Below are 18,578 nucleotides of genomic sequence, written 5' to 3' on the forward strand. Positions count from 1 at the left end.
AATGCTTACTGGGTTATATCCTATCTTCTTTTGTCTCTCATTCTTTTGCATATTTTGGAGTTTGACAGCTGAACTCCGCCATTTAATTTGCTTATGCAACCAAAGTCAGACGCATGATTTTGAAGGTGTTTTTATTTAATGAATTGTGATTAATTGGTTAATATTAAAGTCGTAAAGCAAGTTATAACTAATCGAGTAAAGTGTAAAGTGGAGGGGAATACAAAAATGTATTGGTGAAGTGGCTGCTTTAAGGAGAATAGGAGTGATAAATGTACGCAAATTTCCGAATTTTACAAAAAAGGGCATATTTCAAACCCAATTTGTAAATAAATTAGTGACCAAAATTTACAAAAGTGAGTGTTAAAATAATGCGCAGACCCTTGACTACAAGTGTGTGGAATTTTTTTTTAGATCGGGCCACCCCTATGGACGGAATAGCCCGAAATAGCTGTGAGTGCTACTAAACCCCACCCCTAAAATTTAGTAGGTTATAAAACTGCATATCTAAAAATTGCGTCAAATAATTTTGCTGAAATTGGTCGAATTTTCCCAAATTTTTACACACTTTTAAATTTAGACTTACATGGCTTTTGTTAGATAGGGAGCTATACTTTCATAAACAAAATAATAAACCTTAAATAAACAAAAAAAATAGCAAAAACTTGTTAAAGTGTCGCATCCCTATTTATATTTCCGCCAACATACAGTTGTTTGTAATTGAAATTTTTACTATGTTTTTATTTACATATTAACCGACTTCAAAAAAGGTGGAAGGTTATCAATTAAAGAATGGCGCAAGTATATTTGCCGCATTACGTTCAATAAGTACTTTTTGCATTGAATTCTCTCACAACACTTTGTTAAGCTGGAACTCCATAGGCAAGCGTATTGGAGATTCGTTGGCATGCGCTTACGTGCGTAAAAACTGAGCAATTCCATAGTGCGCGCTTACACGCATTTGTCAGTTGTCATTTCAATAAGTTGATGCAGTATACATACACATTTTTACACATATTTATAAAGAAAGTACATATGTACCAAGCCGCAAAAATTATCGATCAAAATATGTAGGTGTTGGTTGCCTGCGCAAGCAAATGCATGAAATGAAACTGTGCGCATTCGAATGCGTATTCGAATCCATGTTCGAATTTTTGTCGTACTAATGGAGTTTATCCCATAAGAACATGTGTATGCAACTCAGCTGTCAAACGCACGTATACGTATACGTACGCATACGTATACGTTCGCATACGCTTTCCTATGGAGTTCCAGCTTTACTCTTTATCCGCATAAATACACTGGCTGCGTTTCTTTATACATTCCGGATAATCCGAATTCACAGCCGGAATAAACAGAATGCGTTTGAAATATACGTCAACATATCATTAGGAACGTTCTAAAGAATAAAGGCATCCACACACCTATGCGATTCTGTCGCAACGAATCCGCACTGTTTTTGATGCTACAGACGTTACTGCTTCGATAACGTAAGTACGCATCAAGGCACATTGAACAGGTAGTATCAGTATAGCAGCTGATTTGGTTGTTTTTTTTTCAAATTATTTTGGCTCGAAAATGTCAAATATTTTTCATTTCTTTTCACAAAAATTCTAAATTGTTCAAATGTATTTGCATGTGAAACCTTTTTCCATACAAAACAAGCGATTGAATAGGAACTTTTGGAACACTCGCCCAACTCAGCAACATAACCGTTGATTACTGGGCATTGCAAAGGATGGATCTATGCTTCGAGAAGCAAACAAATCTAGTAAGAAAGAAAGTTGCAACAATTTTCATTTTTTCCTATTTAAATTTTTAATTTTTTTGTATTTCACATGGCATGCTTTGATTTAGAAGAAAAAAAATGAGAACAGTTTTTGACACTTTCGATACCAGAAGCAACAACAAAATACACGCAAATGTTGTTTTTACTCTAACCTTTGATCTTACCTCTTTGATAGGCCTTGGTACGGACACATCTGTGCGTAGTAAAATCTGTCAATTTATAGACAGACAAAAAATATTAAAAAAAAACTTAACTTTTCTTCATCAAAACGTTCAATTTTGTTAAAATCCTTCTATTGACCTTTTCGTTCTCAAAACCCGGAGTCTGCGATTTCGGCACAACCAAAAGAGGAACTGAATGTTCGAATAAATCGCTGCAGCAAAATCGCGTAAGTGTGTGGTTCCTCATTTAAAACTATGGTCAGCATTGTTGTAAACTTTGTCGGAACAGATTCGTGCCGTACACATTTTTAATTGATATAAATGATAAAGAATTGAAAATTATAAGACGCATGATACAAATATTAGCAGAAACTTTTGCGCGTGGTTCTGGCCTTCAGTGGTATTACCATATGTGTATCAGTGGAGCAACGTTTGGACGCATCAGTGGAATATAACATATACATATGAAGATATATATTAAAAGCAGAGGAATAACCTGGCGTTAGTGAAAACCTGCCAACCTACCCAAAGTTAAAAAAAAGGTTTAATAAATTCATAGATTTCAGTTCCGGAAAACTGAAATCAGCAAAGGCGAATATCTTCTATACACTACACTACGGCTGCATTTCTTTATCATTCTGAACGTTTGGAATAAACTTTCTTGTTTACTTATTGTTTAGAACGTTCCTGATGATATGTTAACGTATATTCCAAACGCATTCTGTTTATTCCGGCTGTGAAATGGGATTATCCGGAATGTATACAGACACGCAGCCTACATGTTTGGGTATACATATGTAAATACAGATACCTACATATTTTGATAGACAATTTTTGCGGCTTAGTATGTATTGTATCGAAATGACAACTGACAAATGCGTGCACGCACTATAGAGTTGCTCAGTTTTTACGCACGTAAGGTCATGTCAACGGATCCAGCATACGCACGCATACGCTTACTTATGGAGCTCCAGCTTAACTAACTTGCCGCATAAAGGCCCGTCCACATAGAACTCTGGCGTTCCGTTGGCGTTGGCGTCGCTTCAACAGCTGACTATGAATACATGAATTCAAATGCAGCCGTCCACATAGCCAAAATTCGACAACGCTCTCGCCAACACAAAGCAAAAAGGTGGCCAACTCTCAACTTTTCGCGTGCGTCGCTTGTAAGCTGTTGCAAATAAATAAAATTATGTGGAGTATTTTTCTTTTTTAGTCAAGTGCGGGTAAGAAATATCGTTTTTAATGCAATTATTGATATGAAACATAGGCTGCGTTTCTTTATACATTCCGGATAATCCCATTTCACAGCCGGAATAAACAGAATGCGTTTGAAATATACGTTAACATATCATCAGGAACGTTCTAAAGAATAAGTAAACAAAAAAGTTTATTCCGAACGTTCAGAATGAATAAAGAAATTCAGCCATAGATTTATCTGTCATGAGTACGTTATAGGGATGGCAAAGTCGACTTCGACTTTCGACCAAAATCGACTTTTTACTCCTGAAAGTCGAATTTTAGTGATCGACTTTCAGTTTATGGAAGTCGACTGTAGTCGACTTTTCACTTTCGACTCTCGAATTTTTTAATTTATTTGCATATAAAAACTGATCTAACAAGGGCGCGGAGCATGATCCAATAATTAAAGGTTTGCTCATTATTGACATTAGAGTTTTGACACTCCCTTAGCTCCCTTACAAAAGCTTTGCACACACACACGAACGAACGAGCGAGAAAACTGCTTTTTGAGCAAACCTTTTATTATTGAATCATGGGCGCGGAGTGCTGTTTGGTCGTATTTAAAAAAAATTGCCAATAACACTGAAGTGAAATTTGAAAAGTGTGGTAGAGAAACGAATTTTAATGACCGTACAACAACATTGCCAAATCATTTAAGAGCAGCGCATAAAATTACTATACGAAAACAAATTCCTCAAATTTGTTAATCGTTTGTCTCCACAATCTTCAGTTACTTGCTGTCTCCACAGGCAAAAGTTTTTATCTTGATAATGTTATCAGGCAAAATTTTGCCCATGGAGACCGCATATTGCTCTTGGCAAGCAATAATTATCAGAGCTTTTATCTTGGTAAATATTGCCAGCAATTTGGTACTTTGACAGCTACATTTTCATTTGCGCGATAGCTTCGTGGAGACAACATTATCGATATTTCAATATAAAAGCAAAAATTGAACTGTTTTCTATTAAAATATGTGTTATTATTTGCTTGGGTGTGAAATAGCATATTTTTTAAACTTTTTAATTGATGAAATCCGGCAAAAATTGCCATCTTATAAATGCTTTTATCAAGATAAAAAATGCCCACGCACAAATATTGCCGCTGATAAAATTTTTATCAGGCAATAAAAATGACAGTTGGTAGGCAAAAACTTTTGCCTGTGGAGACGGGCCTTAAGAAAATGTGAAGCAAAATCTAAACTCAACAGATCGCTAAGTTCTTTAAAGTTCTGCTAACTTCTGGGTAATGGAATACATACAAAATACATACAACGTACATACGAAATTACAGTTTGAAGTTTATGCGAAGTTGTGCGAAGTTATGCGAAGTATGCATAATCAGACTATAAGTGGCCAAGCATTCGCTGCCAAGCGTTCATTGTAGCAAGCATACTTTTAACGTGCGTTCTGTCAAACTAACGCCAACCCCAAAGCCAACGCGAAAGTTCTATGTGGACCGGCCTTAAGCACCGTTGACGATGGCAATGGCTTTGACGGTGTCTGTGACGCAATGGACGTTGTGTACTTTCGCTTTAAAACTATCGATAGTACGATCGATAGTGTGAAATCTCTAATGCGTATAAACAAATCCGCCATTGTGAATAACAACGCTAGAGGATTTTTCGGCAGGCTAGTCGCTGTGTATTGATATAGTCGGCGCGGAGCTTTGTGAAATATTTTAATTAAACATAATTATTCATAATTAAATTCACAAATAAAATGACTTGTCGATTGTGCTTAGATAAACCGGCAGAGGTTATGCAAATTTTCGACGAAAATGGTGGATTAGTTGAAGGCGGTGCCATAGAAATTATAGAGAAATACTTCCAAATCCAGGTAACTTTATTAAATTCTACTTATCAACAGTTTATTAATAACGAATATTTATCATCAATGACAAAAATCTAGATACAGTTCAGGGACGAAATCTCGAATAAAATTTGCTTGGTTTGCTGGCGTTATCTTAACGAATTCCACAAATTTTGGTTAAACATTAAAGAGAAGCAACGCATACTGCAAATCGCTCTTGATTGTACTCGGATTCAAGGAAAGGCGACAGAAGACGATTCATATGCACAAAAAAATTCAACAATTGACAGAAAAAATGATATATTTTCTGAGCCTGAGTTAAACATAGTAGATATTAAGAATGAACCCAACTTAGCTGAAGAATTTGATGATGATTGTATGAATGAAGATTCCCCATTATTGTCTCCACAAGCTTCCGATGGTAAGTACCAAGAGCTAATTTTGTTTTTACCCAGCAAACACTTAGTCACTTGGGAGCCTATTTCGTATTGTTTACCCTCATAATGGGCTTGCTTTAAAGATCGAAGTAAACGTGTTTTCCTTCCTGCAAAGGTAGACCTAGGGGATGGAATTTTGACCGTGTGAATTAAGGCCGCCTTATTTGTTAGGTGGCCTAATTTCATTTTTTGATCGCGGCCTAACTTCACTTTCCAAAATGAATTATTTCGGCGCGGCCTAACTTCATTTTTTTATTGCGGCCTAATTTCATTTTATGATCGCGGCCAAATTTCACTTGGTAAAATGAATTATGCCAGCGGGGCCTAATCCCATCTTTTGATCGTTTTGAATGGCAGAATTAAATTACCCGCATAAAATCACAAAAAAATTTTTTTTTTCATTTGGTCGACAATTCAAACCACAAAATAAAGAAAGATGTTCCGCGCACCTCTTCTTCGGCAATACAGCAAAGCTACTTAGTGAGAGTTATAATCCCCAAGCGCGGCCGATGGCCGCATACGCAGAATGGTGTTCTCTGCAAAAGGTCTTCAGCCGCTTTTCTTCGGCAACACAGAAAGGCGAACTCTACTTAGTGAGGGTTATCCCTATGCGCGGCCGAAGGTAATAAGGCCTTAAAGGTAATAACTTGTACTTTCTAAATAATAGGTCCATTCAATATCAAAAAATTGGTCCGAATTGTTACTAGTACTTGCAAGCTTTTACTGGAAATACATTCAATAACCCAAAATATTTGCAAGAGAGAGCGAATTCTAGAGCGTAACAAACCGAGACAGCTGCAAATTCAAGGCCAACAACTGTGCCAAGTTTGGAAGAAATTGGTGCAGCGGTTACCAAGATATGCACATGTAACCATAAGTGGGCGTGGCTACGCCCATTTTCCAAAAATTTATAATATTCTTATTTTTCGTCTGAAAATTATTACAAATGTCAATTTTGAGTGAATAATCTTCAGTAGTTACTAAAATATCGCAGTTTTCGTATTTCTGGAAATTACCGTTATATGGGAAGTAGGCGTGGTTATTGTCCGATTTTTTAAATTTTCGTCCATTTAGTATGCTGTACCAAGGCCAACAACTGTGCCAAGTTTGGAAGAAATTGGTGCAGCGGTTACCAAGATATGCACATGTAACCATAAGTGGGCGTGGCTACGCCCATTTTCCAAAAATTTATAATATTCTTATTTTTCGTCTGAAAATTATTACAAATATCAATTTTGAGTGAATAATCTTCAGTAGTTACTAAAATATCGCAGTTTTCGTATTTCTGAAAATTACCGTTATATGTGATGTGGGCGTGGTTATTGTCCGATTTCGCCCATTTTCAATACCAACCTACCTTGGATTAACAGAAACCTACACACCAAATTTCGTTGAGATATCTCAATTTTTGCTCTAGTTATCGTGTACACGGACGGACGGACAGACGGACGGACAGACAGACATGGCTTAATCGATTTCTCTATTCATTCTGAGCATATATGTATATATTTGTCTATATCTATCTCGATTCGTTTTGGCTGTTACAAACAACCGTTATGTGAACAAAATTAATATACCCTTGTGCACAAGTGCGCTCGGGTATAATAAACACAACAAACGTTGTGCATATTAAATTTACTCAGTTTTTCGTTGTATACTAGCATTAATAATAATATTTGCAATAAATAACTCAAAAAGGCCATATTTTCTTTTGTTTATTTACAAACATGTGTTTGTGATCAGCTGATTTTCTTACTTGCAAGTTTTAGCTGGGAAAAATTTTTCAGCTCTCTTTCACATTTTGCTCTCTCAATTTCCCCTACTTTGCAAGTTTTTTGGGTACGAGAATGCAAAACCAGCAAAAGTTTTCTAAAACTTCAGATAGTTGGGCGTACGAGTACACTCCTATAATTAGAGAAATGAAAATATGGATGAAAAATTTTAATCTATTGTATATTTTTTTACTTTTAAAAAGAAAATTGCGCGCCCAAAACGACATTTACCGAGGCAAAATGGGAATATAAAATAACAGAATCTGTGGGGTTTTTAAATAAAAGAAATTATCCCAAGATAGTTATCAGGAGAAAGAAGGGCGGCTGAACACCTTTAGCAGAGAACACCTATCTACGTAGGCGGCCTTTGGCCGCACTTAGGGATTATAACCCTCACGAAGTAGAATTCTCTTTCTGTGTTGCGAAGAAAAGGCACTGAACACCTTTTGCAGAGAACACCTTTCTGCGTAGGCGGCCTTCGGCTGCACTTAGGGATTTTAAACCTCACAAAGTAGAATTCTCTTTCTGTTTTGCGATTAAACCCAATTTGTAAATAAATTAGTTACCAAGAATTACAAAAGTAGGTGTTAAAATAAAGTGTAGCCCCTTGACTACAAGTGTGTGTAAATTTTTTTTGGATCGGGTCACCCCTTTGCGCGTAATACCCGAAATAGTTAGGCCACTTACTAAACAGTACCAAAATTTTCTCTTGCTCTCAATTTTACTCTCTATTTTTCTTTTACGCTCTCGCTGCAAGTACTTACTGGAAAAATTATTGAATGGACCTAACATAAAAAAATTATTATTTTTTGTTTTTGGTATTTTTTGCTTATGCCCGCGCGGGCAATTTTCATTTTTTGATCGCGGCCTGATATCCCTAGTCAAAATGAATCATGCCCGCGCGGACTGTGCTTAATTTTTTTGTCACGGTCTTAATACACGCCATAATTCACGGAGCAGCCTGTTGTTGTTGTTGTAGCAGCAGTACTCAACCCCCCGGGGTTTCGTCAAGGGTCGTCTTCGTCCTCTGACTCGACAAGCCTGAGGCCGAGAAAGCGGGCAGCGTCTATAGGCGCGGTCCATAGTGCTTCTGGTGTCAGGGTCGTGGGGTTAGAGGCGCATGCGAAGAGGTGTTGGGTGTTGTGTGGACCTTGCCCGCATGCAGGGCATGTGTCTGCCACTTCTGGGTTCAGCCGGGAGAGATAGCTGTTTAATCTGCGGCACCACCCAGAACGGAGTTGTGCTAGGGTGCACCTGGTCTCTCTTGGCAGTTCGGCTTCGTCGATGTTGATGGGTGGCGGTCGACCACCTAGAACGATGTTGTCGTTTCTGGTGCTGAGACTCGACCTGACTGCATCGGTGTGTAGGTGGTTAAGCGCCGCTCTGTATTTCTGTGCGTCGAATGGGTGGTCTACGCACGGCTCGACGTCGGATTTCCAGTCGTGCAGGTGACGTCTGACATGTCGGGGAGGCGGTTAATTTCGAAGCAGGGCGTTATTGGGGTGATTTCCACGGTAACATCCCACGAGGAACTGCTTCGATAGCAACGTGTTGTGCTCTTTCACCGCCAGCATCTGGCTTTCTTGGTGGAGGTGATGCTCGGACGACATGAGATGGCAACCTGTAGCCGTGCGTAGAGCTGCATTCTGGCATGTTTGTAAGTTTCTCCACTGCGTATCGCTGGTACCCGCCGTCCACACTGGCGCTGCGTAGTTTGCCACCGACCGGCCTATTGCTTTATACGTGGTGTGCAGGGTTTCTTGGTCGGCTCCCCAAGTGCTGCCGGCTAGTGACTTGAGGACTTTGTTCCTAGCTCGCATCCTTTCGCAGGTGGCTGAGGCGTGCGCAGAAAAGGAGAACGTGACTCCCAGGATTTTTGGGTGGTTGACCGTCGGTATTTTGTTGCCATCGACGTAAACGTCCAGCTCTAGCCAACTTCCTTTGTCCAGGTGGTGAACAGTGTGGCGGTGGATTTCGCGGCGGAGATGGTGAGGCTCCTGGCAGTGAAGAAATTTGCAAGATCGGTGAGATAGTCGCTGATTTTCCCGCATAGGCTGTCAATATTGGGGCCCGTCGCCATAATCGTGCAATCATCGGCGTAGCTCACCACTACTGGGACCGTCCTATCACAGGGTCGACGTTGGTTCAGACCCTCGCTTATCTGTGTGGTGATGGCGTTTAATGCAGTGGTTGTGCTGTGCATTTTGCGGAATCCGTGCTGGTGTTGGGCTAGTTGCAGATGCTTCGTTAGACTGGGGAGGAGTAGTGCTTCCATTGTCTTTGCCACTGGGGATAGGAGGGAGATTGGCCGGTAAGAGTCTCCTGCGTCCGCCTTCTTACCTGGTTTAAGGAGGGGGATGATCCTACCCATTTTCCACATCTCAGGGATGATCAGGGTGGACAGTGACAAATTGAAAGCTGCTGTGATGTACTCGACTCCCACTGGTCCTAGCTTTTTCAGCATCTGCATCGAGATTCCGTCGGGGCCTAACGCCTTGAATGCTTTGGCGTTCTTTACAGCTGCCTGCGTCTCTTCTGGTGTAAAGCACGTTGGTGTCTCGGGGGCGGAGTTTGTATGCTTTACGTAGCACACTGCGGCGGGCTTTGTCTCTCTCCGGGTGTGCAATAAACTGCCGGCTGAAAAAGCGCGCACGTCCGTGGGTCCGACGTGGTGGTATCGCCGAATGTAAGGGCAACGTTGTCCTTGCGTTTCGCCGGATGGGAGAGAGATTTTACTGTCGTCCACAGCTTGCTAGCTCCGCTGGTGAGATTGCAGGTCTTGAGGTGCTCATTCCACGTTTTCCGCTTGTGTTCGTTAACCAGTTTGTTAATGTCCAGGATTAGACTGGCGGATTCGATCACGCTCGTCTGCGAGTCCCGCCGCTTCAGCTGGGAAGCCCGGCGGATCCAAGATGGTCGGTTCTACGTTACCGGATTGACTCGGAGCACCCACTCCGACCAAGGACCATTACCCCAGCAGCAACCCCCCCCATTTTTTCGCACTGGGAGCATGACCTACCGGCAAGTCTGCTCCGCATACTACTGGTCCGCGCCGGCATAGAGCAAAACCCCGGACCATAGACATGCAGTGTCTGCAACCAAAATTTACACCACTCATCCACCTCAGTCTGTTGCAACAGCTGCAATAACTGGTGTCATCTGAAAGCATGCTCAGGCCTCCGGCACCATAGGGAGTGGAGTGCTAACTTTGTTGCATCGTGCTGCAACAATTCACAGCAAGCCCAGCATTCCACACAAACAGCGCCCGCCCAACCAACAGCCAGTGGACCAACTCCCAGCATACAACCCTGGACATCCACTCAAAGCAGATGGTACTGCAGCGTCTGCCCGAACCTGATAAGGCGAAACATCACATCAGTAAGATGCAACGCATGCAACAACTGGTGCCACCTGAAACGCTGCTCCGGCCTCACACACCATCGCGAATGGAGTGCTGCTTTCACTGCAGCCTGCTGCGCTGCTACCTCACAACCCCAATCGCCTGCACCTACATCTGTGCCAATGCCAACGCCAGCGGCAATCCCACAACCGCGGCCCACGGTCACAACCACACCGGCCCCAACACCGGTGACAACACCAGCGGTCGGACCACCACACCCGCAACAAACACAGCAGGCACAGCAAGCAGTTCAGGCAGCGCGCCAGTACTCCCTCACCCCGCGAATTACCATCACCAGGCCCAACTCCATCAAACTATTGCAGTTCAATTGCAACGGACTACAAAGCAAGATCGCTGAGATAGTCAGCTTCATGAGGCGCAACAAAATCTCAGTCGCGGCGGTCCAGGAAACCAAACTCCACTCCGGCTCTAGCCTTCAGAGTCAGGATGAGTTCAACGTCATCCGAACAGACCGCCCTCGCGGCGCCGGAGGCGGCATCGCCTTTATATTGCACAACGCGATCCAATACCGGCTCATTACCCCCCGAATCGCCGCCAACGATACACTCATTGAGCACCAAGGCATGGCAATCAAGTCGGGAGATACTGAGCTGGAAGTCGTCAACGTGTACATACCACCTGCCACCAGTTGCCCAGCAGGGTATCGCCCGAACATAAGTGCGCTACTCGAAGGCGAAAACCGGGTAGTGCTAGGGGATTTTAACGCGCACCACGAACTCTGGCACTCCAACCTGGGCAACGACCAGCGGGGTACACTAATCGCAGAACAAATTGACGACTCAACGTTTTGCACTGTAAACGACGATGCCCCCACCAGGGTCGCGGGTGACTGCTACAGCTCGCCAGATATCACTATAGCAAGCGGGGGTCTGATAAATTGCATTGGTTGGTAACCAGTGCTCACGCTCGCATCAGACCACCTGCCCATAGTAGTCGCGATAGACCACCCAAGAGATTTTGTCACATCCGAAGACCGTACGTATATGAACACAAAGAAGGCCAACTGGGACGGTTTTACGGAGCACACAGACCGCAAATTCAATGCTCTTCCACCACCAACATGCGCGCGCGAAGCTGAGCGCAACATCCGCCGGATCATCAACGCAGCAGCCGCCCGCTTCATACCAGCCGGTAGGATTGCCAAAATCCGCCCGAGCAGCCTGTTGTTGTCGTTGTTGCTGTTGTAGCGGCTACTACGAAGCAGCCTCAATGGGGTCGAACCACAGGGACAAAGGCGTTAGCTGTGTCGAGTTTTCCGGGCATACGAAGAGATGTTTCGAGTCGTGGGGTGTCTCTCCGTATGTCGGACACTAATTGGCACATCTGCGTCTAATCTGCTCAGGTATGCTGCAGTAGCCAGAGCGAAGTTGGTCTAGTTGCCTAGAACGGCATTCACAGGTCTGGGTCTACATAACTCGAGACTGACTCGATAAGCTGATGGATCCAGAGGTTATTTAATGAATGGTCTTCGTACGTCAGTACGTAAAGATGCCTTCTGACATGCCTCGGCGAGGGCTCCTCTGCAAGCAAGTGTCTGTTCGTGTGTCTCCCTACTAGGAATTGCTTGCAGAGCATTGCCCTTTCCAGTTTCACCCACTGCGTCATACTAGTCCCCGGCGACCGCACTGGTGCTGCGTAATTTAAAACCGGCCGGCCTATTGCCGGCAACGTTTCTTTGTTTTTGCCCCAAGTACTGCCGGCTAGCGACTTGAGGATATTGTTGCAGGCTCAGTACTTTGTTGACAATAGCGGTTGCGTGCGCAGAGAAGGAGAGCAGACTGTCGAAGGTTACTTCGAGTATTTTGGGGTTATTCACCGTCGGAATTGGTGTATCATCGACGTGAATTCCCAGTGGTAGTCTGACCTCCTTCGTCCAGGTGGTGAACAAGGTCGCAGAAGATTTTGTAGGGGATAGGGTTAGGATCCTAGCAGTGAAGAAGCGAGAAAGGTCGGAGAGATACCCATTTACTTTCGAACACAAGTCTCAGACGCCATTATCGAACAATCGTCAGCCTAGGAGACAATCGAGACACCCTCTGGTGGTTGAAGGAGCTTTGAAATATAGTAGTTAAACATTAATGGGGATAGGACACCACCCTGTGGAACCACCTGTTTTATTTTTCTAGGTTAGGATTTGTCTCTGAACATTACTGACAAGAGTCGACCATTTAAATACTCCGCCGACCACCGTTTGAGCCTCTGTGTGCTATGTCTTCTAGCAGCGTGGAGTGACTGACGGTGTCAAACGCCTTTGACAGGTCCAACGCTGCTAGAATAGTTCTCTCACAAGGAGGGTTGTGGTTTAGGCCACGTGTTATCTGCGTGTTTATGGCATTAAGTGCTGTTGTTGTACTCTCATTTTACGGAATCCATGCTGATGCTTCGCTGGAGTCAGATGGTTCATGAAATACGGGAGTAGATAGGCCTCTAGTGTCTTCGGGAGTGGAGTCTTATCGGACGATAAGATTCCTTTTTGTCTGGTTTCCCCGGTTGAGCAGTAGGACCGCTCTCCTCATCTCCCAGATGTCAGGGATCCTGAGAGTGGCCATTGACAGATTGAGGACCTCCGTTAGGTACGCTACTCCAGAGGCGAAGTTACAAGTCTTCAGATGCTCTTCCCACTTTTTCCACATATGAACATTCGCAAGCCCCCGAATCTCCGCGTTGAGATCCCTGATACGGGGATTTCTGGGATCGGCCGGATGAAGGTTGTCATCGACTAGAACAGCCGCTTCAGCAGGGAAGTTTGGACGATCACCAAAGTGGACGCCGGTTGGTGTGGGGAACGCAGCGAAGTTGCCCTCAGTGGTCCACTGCCGATGAGCACGTAGGCCTGAGCGGACTCTGAAGTGGCTCTACCCGTCGTACAGTGTGCACTATTTTAATTTTAGCGTGCGAAAAGTCGTAACTAAACGGGTGCATGTGTGATGTTGAAATTTTGCAAGAAAAATGCATTCACCAATATAATTTTTTGGATCATAAATGGGTGTGGCCCGCCCAAATTTTCCCTTACCTCGCATATAAAGAATATTATCAGACGTTCATCATTCTTATATTTAAATTATTATCTTACCAGTATTTATAATTTATCCGCCATTTTCTATTTCAAATTCACGACATCAGATTTGAAAACAACAACCTCGAAACACCCCATTTATATGAGTTTCTCGTGAAACGGAAAAATTTATAAAGTTTGGTCGCCATATTGGATCCGCCCTTTTCAATTTAAAAAATCTGACATCAGATTCGAACTCAGCTACCTCAAAAACCCGGCTATTTTAGCCGGCAGTTCATACTGCATCCTCCGGTGGACAAAGCCAAGCGTCGAGGCTGCACAAACTGCCAACAACCTGTGCCCCACGCGCTTTCACTTGCGGTGAAGTTCAGGTGGCCATCGGGAAGGCGAAAGCCTCCAAAGCCATGGGTCCCGACGGAATATGCATGCTTATGCTGAAAATTTTGGGTCCTGCGGGGGTAGCGTACCTAAAGGAGGTCCTCAATTTGTCTATGGCCACTCTCATCATCCCAGACATCTGGTAGGTGGGGAGAGTGGTCCCACTGCTCAAACCGGGGAAACCTGCCAACATAGGAGATTCTTATCGGCCGATAACACTCCTTTCCCCGGTAGCGAAGACACTCGAGGCCTTGCTGCTCCCGTATTTCACAAACCACTTGACCCCAGCGAAGCATCAGCGTGGTTTCCGTAAAGTGCACAGTACAACAACAGCACTTAACGCCATAAACACTCAGATAACTCGTGGCCTTAACCGAAACCGTCCCTGTGAGAGAACGAGCGTTGGACTTGTCAAAGGCGTTTGACAACGTCTGCCATTCCACGCTACTAGAAGATATTGAGGCTTCCTCTCTCCCACAGACGTTCAGTCGGTGGTCGGCGAATTATCTGAGTGGTCGACACTCGTCGGTAATATTTGGAGACAAATCGAGCAAACTTAGAAAAATAAAACAGGGGGTTCCACAGGGTGGTGTCCTTTCCCCGCTACTGTTTAACTTTTACATTTCAAGGCTCACTCAACCACCAGAGGGAGTCTCGATTGTCTCTTACGCCGACGATTGCTCGATCATGGCGACTGGGAACGGAATTAATGACCTGCGAGGCTGTTCTCAACCTGGACGAAGGAATTCAGGCTACCGCTGGGAATTCACGTCGATGACACACCAATTCTCTGAATAATCCCAAAATACTCGGAGTAACATTCAAGTCGCTAGCCGGCAGTACTTGGGGCAAAGATAAAGAAACGTTGCTGGCAACATACAAGGCAATAGGCCGGCCGGTTTTAATTACGCAGCGCCAGTGTGGTCGCCGGGGACTAGTAGGACGCAGTGGACGAAGCTACAGACAGTACAGAACACCGCACTCAGGACAGCGACAGGATGCCTCCTGATGTCGCCCGAACATCACCTCCACAACGAGGCACAAATGCTCCCCATAAAGGGGCACAACATAATGCTCTGCAAGCAGTTCCTGATCGGGAGCCACAGAAGTGGCCACCCAAACAGACAGCTGCTTGCAGAGGAGCCCTCGCCTAGGCACGTCAGGAGGCATCTATATGAACTGACGGACGAAGTCCAGAGGTCCATCAAGCAACCTCTGGACCCGTCAGCTTACCGACTGGCCCTGAACGGCATTCACAGGGAGTCAGTCTCGAGTTATGTAGACTCTAGACCTGTGAATGCCGTTCTAGGCACACCACCACCGGACATAGACGAGACGGAGCTTCATCTGCCTCGGGAGTCACGAACAACAATAGCCCAACTTCGCTCTGGCTACTGCAGCCAGTGGAACTTGACGACAACGACTGAGATATCAACCGATCTGGGCGGGGTTGTTGTAGCCGCTACAAAAACAACAACAACAACCCGGCATTTATATGAGTTTTTGGTGAAAGGGAAAAAATTATAAAATTTGGTCGCCATATTGGATCCGTTATTTAGACTTTCAAAAATCTGACATCATCTTCGAAATCAGCGACCTCTTAAACTTCAAAACAGTGAATTTCAAATCATCTTGGTTACCTCTCGACTTTTGGCCAGCAAATAATAGTAGCTAGACCATAGTGCAAAAACAAGTACCGCTACTTGAAAGTATACGATAAACTTTTCATTCAAATTGTCTTTTGATGTTTCATCGTGTTGTAATGCTAGGACGGTTTTATTACTATACTCTTGCGGTGTATATGATGTCGTTTTGTTTTTCATACTGTTGATTGACCATTGGATATTTCAAAGTGATTCATCCCAGCGTTTACCTTTGTTGACGGATGATAAAAGCATTGGTTCAACGCTCAACCATTCCATTAGCTCGAGGCGTTCTCACGGCATTTGAAATATGTTTAATGTCGTCCTCCTTACAAAATCTTTCCAAGTTCCTTGGACGTATACGCCGTCCCACGATCAGATATGATGCGTTCAGGCATTCCCAAGAAACTGCTGATGTCGTTGAGTATGTCGATTACGTTTCTCGTCGAGTATATGCTCGTTACGATTCGCTCTTTTCGGAAATGGACCAAGGTGGTCCACATGCACAGTTCTAAATGGTATTGGCTTCACGTGAAGCTCGCCTTTTTTCTTGCCACCAGGAACTTTATTGTAGGTGCTTTCGATACATCCAAACCACATATGCTCACCTATACGTTGAAGCGTTTTCTCTAGTCCAAGATGCCCAGCTTTGTCGTGCGTTGTGCACAACTTGCCAACGTAAAGCTTTTGGTACCACCTAAGCGTTTTAACAATCTACCATTATTTAGATTGAAGTCTTTCGTTGTAGATTTGTCGCCCCGCCGTATTTTGTCCACTATTTCTCTGATGTGTTCGTCTTGCAACTGCATTCCAAACAACCAATCTTCTGCAATCCGCAATTTGTCGGTTCGTAACGATGCTGTTTCGATTTCACGCGATTCTTCAGCAGGCATACGGCACAGCGCATCTAATGCGCCATTCGCTGCCCACTGCGATACTCAATTTGAAGTTCATTATCCTGAATACGCAACCACCAGCTCGCGTTTCGCGGCACTAACTCACGTTTTTTCATTGTAGTTTTTATAGCGTTACAGTCAGTGATTACTTTTGTTTGTTTGCCATAAATATAGTATCTAAATCTCTCGACGGATTCGATCACCGCCCATAGGGGTATTTGATCGATCTAGGCGGTCATAAGTCTATTTTTTTAAACTTATCGTAGGAACAAAAAAAAATACTACCTGCCACAGTTGAATAGTTGCGGAACAACAGGCAACCCCTACCCTAAACTTATGACGCCGCTTTGGCGGAGTATCTCAGTCGGAACTTGTCAGTTTGTGATAGTGCACGTTTTATTTTACGAAATTCATTGTGAAACAGTTGCGTTCAAAAGTGATTATTATTATTGTGGTCACTATACAATTAAAAATTGTTATGAAGTCTGAAGACACAGGTAAATCTACATTTATTTTAAATAGTTTCGATTTAGCAAAATTGAATCCAAGTATAATAATATCAGTAATAGGAAATATTATATTTTTTTAGTGATTATTTTTTCATTACTTCGTAAACCGTAAGCTTTTAGTTATACTTCCACGCGTTTCCACGTTACATTACTAGTTGCGTTCTATAGAATGGAGCTTTGATAGTATACTGCACAAAAATTAGCTTCCGATAGCTACCGATGAGCTTTTTATGACCAATAATTAAGATATGTCTAAAAAAAAATTCGTTTCCATACATATCTTGACATTTTTAAGTATTTCTTTTGCTTTAGAGTCACCAACTGGTTTCTGCTATAAAGTAGTAACTCGAAAATATTTATTTGATTATAATTACGAATTAAAATATATTTTGATTAATTTTTCAAATTCTGACTTACATGGTCTTTGTTAGACAACGAGCCACACTTTCATAAAAAGGAATAAACATTAAATAATCGAAAGGGAAATAGCCAAAGAAAGTTAAAATGTCCCTTCCCTATTTATATTTTCGCCACTCTATACATCTATTTTTTTTTGAGGGTATTAGTATTATTTTTTATAACTTCATTAATTATTTTTATATATTATTAATTAGGATGCTGGCTATGTTTATGGTATGGCTCACTTATATTTACTCCATGTCCTTTTTGATAACGAAAGTGCTGCCTCGTTTGTACGAAAAATTGTTTTTGGGCCAGAGCACACGGAGAGTCTCAATAAATCAATAAAGAAAACACTGAAAATCGGGACTTAATCGGTACAAATATGAAAAATTGGGACACTTATACGTCCCGACTTTTAAAAAATATTCAGCGGGGCAATTTTCTCCAAATCGGTACTGTCCCGCCAAAATCGGTACGAATGGCCACCGTACATATGAGTGATTTTTATACCCGAGCGCACTTGTCCACAAGGGTATTATAACTTTGTTTACGTAACGGTTGTTTGTAACAGGCAAAACGAATCGAGATAGATATAGACAAATGTATACATAAATGATCAGAATGAAAAAAGAAATCGATTAAGCGTCCGTCTGTGCACACGATAACTTGAGTAAAATTTGAAATATCTTAACGAAACTTGGTACGTGTACCTCTTTTGGACGTAGGACGGTCGGTATTGAAATTGGGCAAAATCGGACAATAGCCACGCCTATCTCCCATATAACGGTAGTTTTCAAAAATACGAAAACTGCTTATTGATATTTACAATCATTTTTAGGCGAAAAATAATAATATTATAAATTTTTGGAAAATGGGCGTAGCCACGCCCACTTATGATTACACGTGTATATCTTGGGAGCCGCTCCACCAATTTCTCCCAAACATGGCACCATTTTTGGTCTTGGTAAAACATTTCAAATGGCTGAAAATTTATAAAATCGTAAAATAACCACGCCTACATTCCATATAACGGTAATTTAGAGAAATACGAAATTTTCGATAAATCAGTAAATATTAAAGCTAATTTATTCTAAATTAATGTTTGCA

At 42.7% G+C, this 18,578-nt stretch overlaps 1 protein-coding gene across 2 annotated transcripts in view; it reads left to right on the top strand.

Annotated features, from left to right (window-relative positions):
• Positions 1 to 4,615: 4,615 nt before the first annotated feature.
• Positions 4,616 to 18,578, top strand: part of LOC118748912 — a gene marked incomplete at its 3' end in the record, with an annotated part of 88,280 nt that continues 74,317 nt past the window's right edge. Inside the window, 2 exon segments of one of the 2 annotated variants that reach the window (XM_036483653.1) lie at positions 4,616 to 5,024; positions 5,097 to 5,418. In XM_036483653.1, coding sequence (XP_036339546.1) covers positions 4,908 to 5,024; positions 5,097 to 5,418 — 439 coding nt within the window. 2 annotated transcript variants of the gene reach the window in all.

This window comes from Rhagoletis pomonella, unplaced genomic scaffold, assembly GCF_013731165.1.
Source record: "Rhagoletis pomonella isolate Grant_MI unplaced genomic scaffold, Rhpom_1.0 Rhpom_scaffold_00013, whole genome shotgun sequence".
Classification (NCBI taxonomy): domain Eukaryota; kingdom Metazoa; phylum Arthropoda; class Insecta; order Diptera; family Tephritidae; genus Rhagoletis; species Rhagoletis pomonella.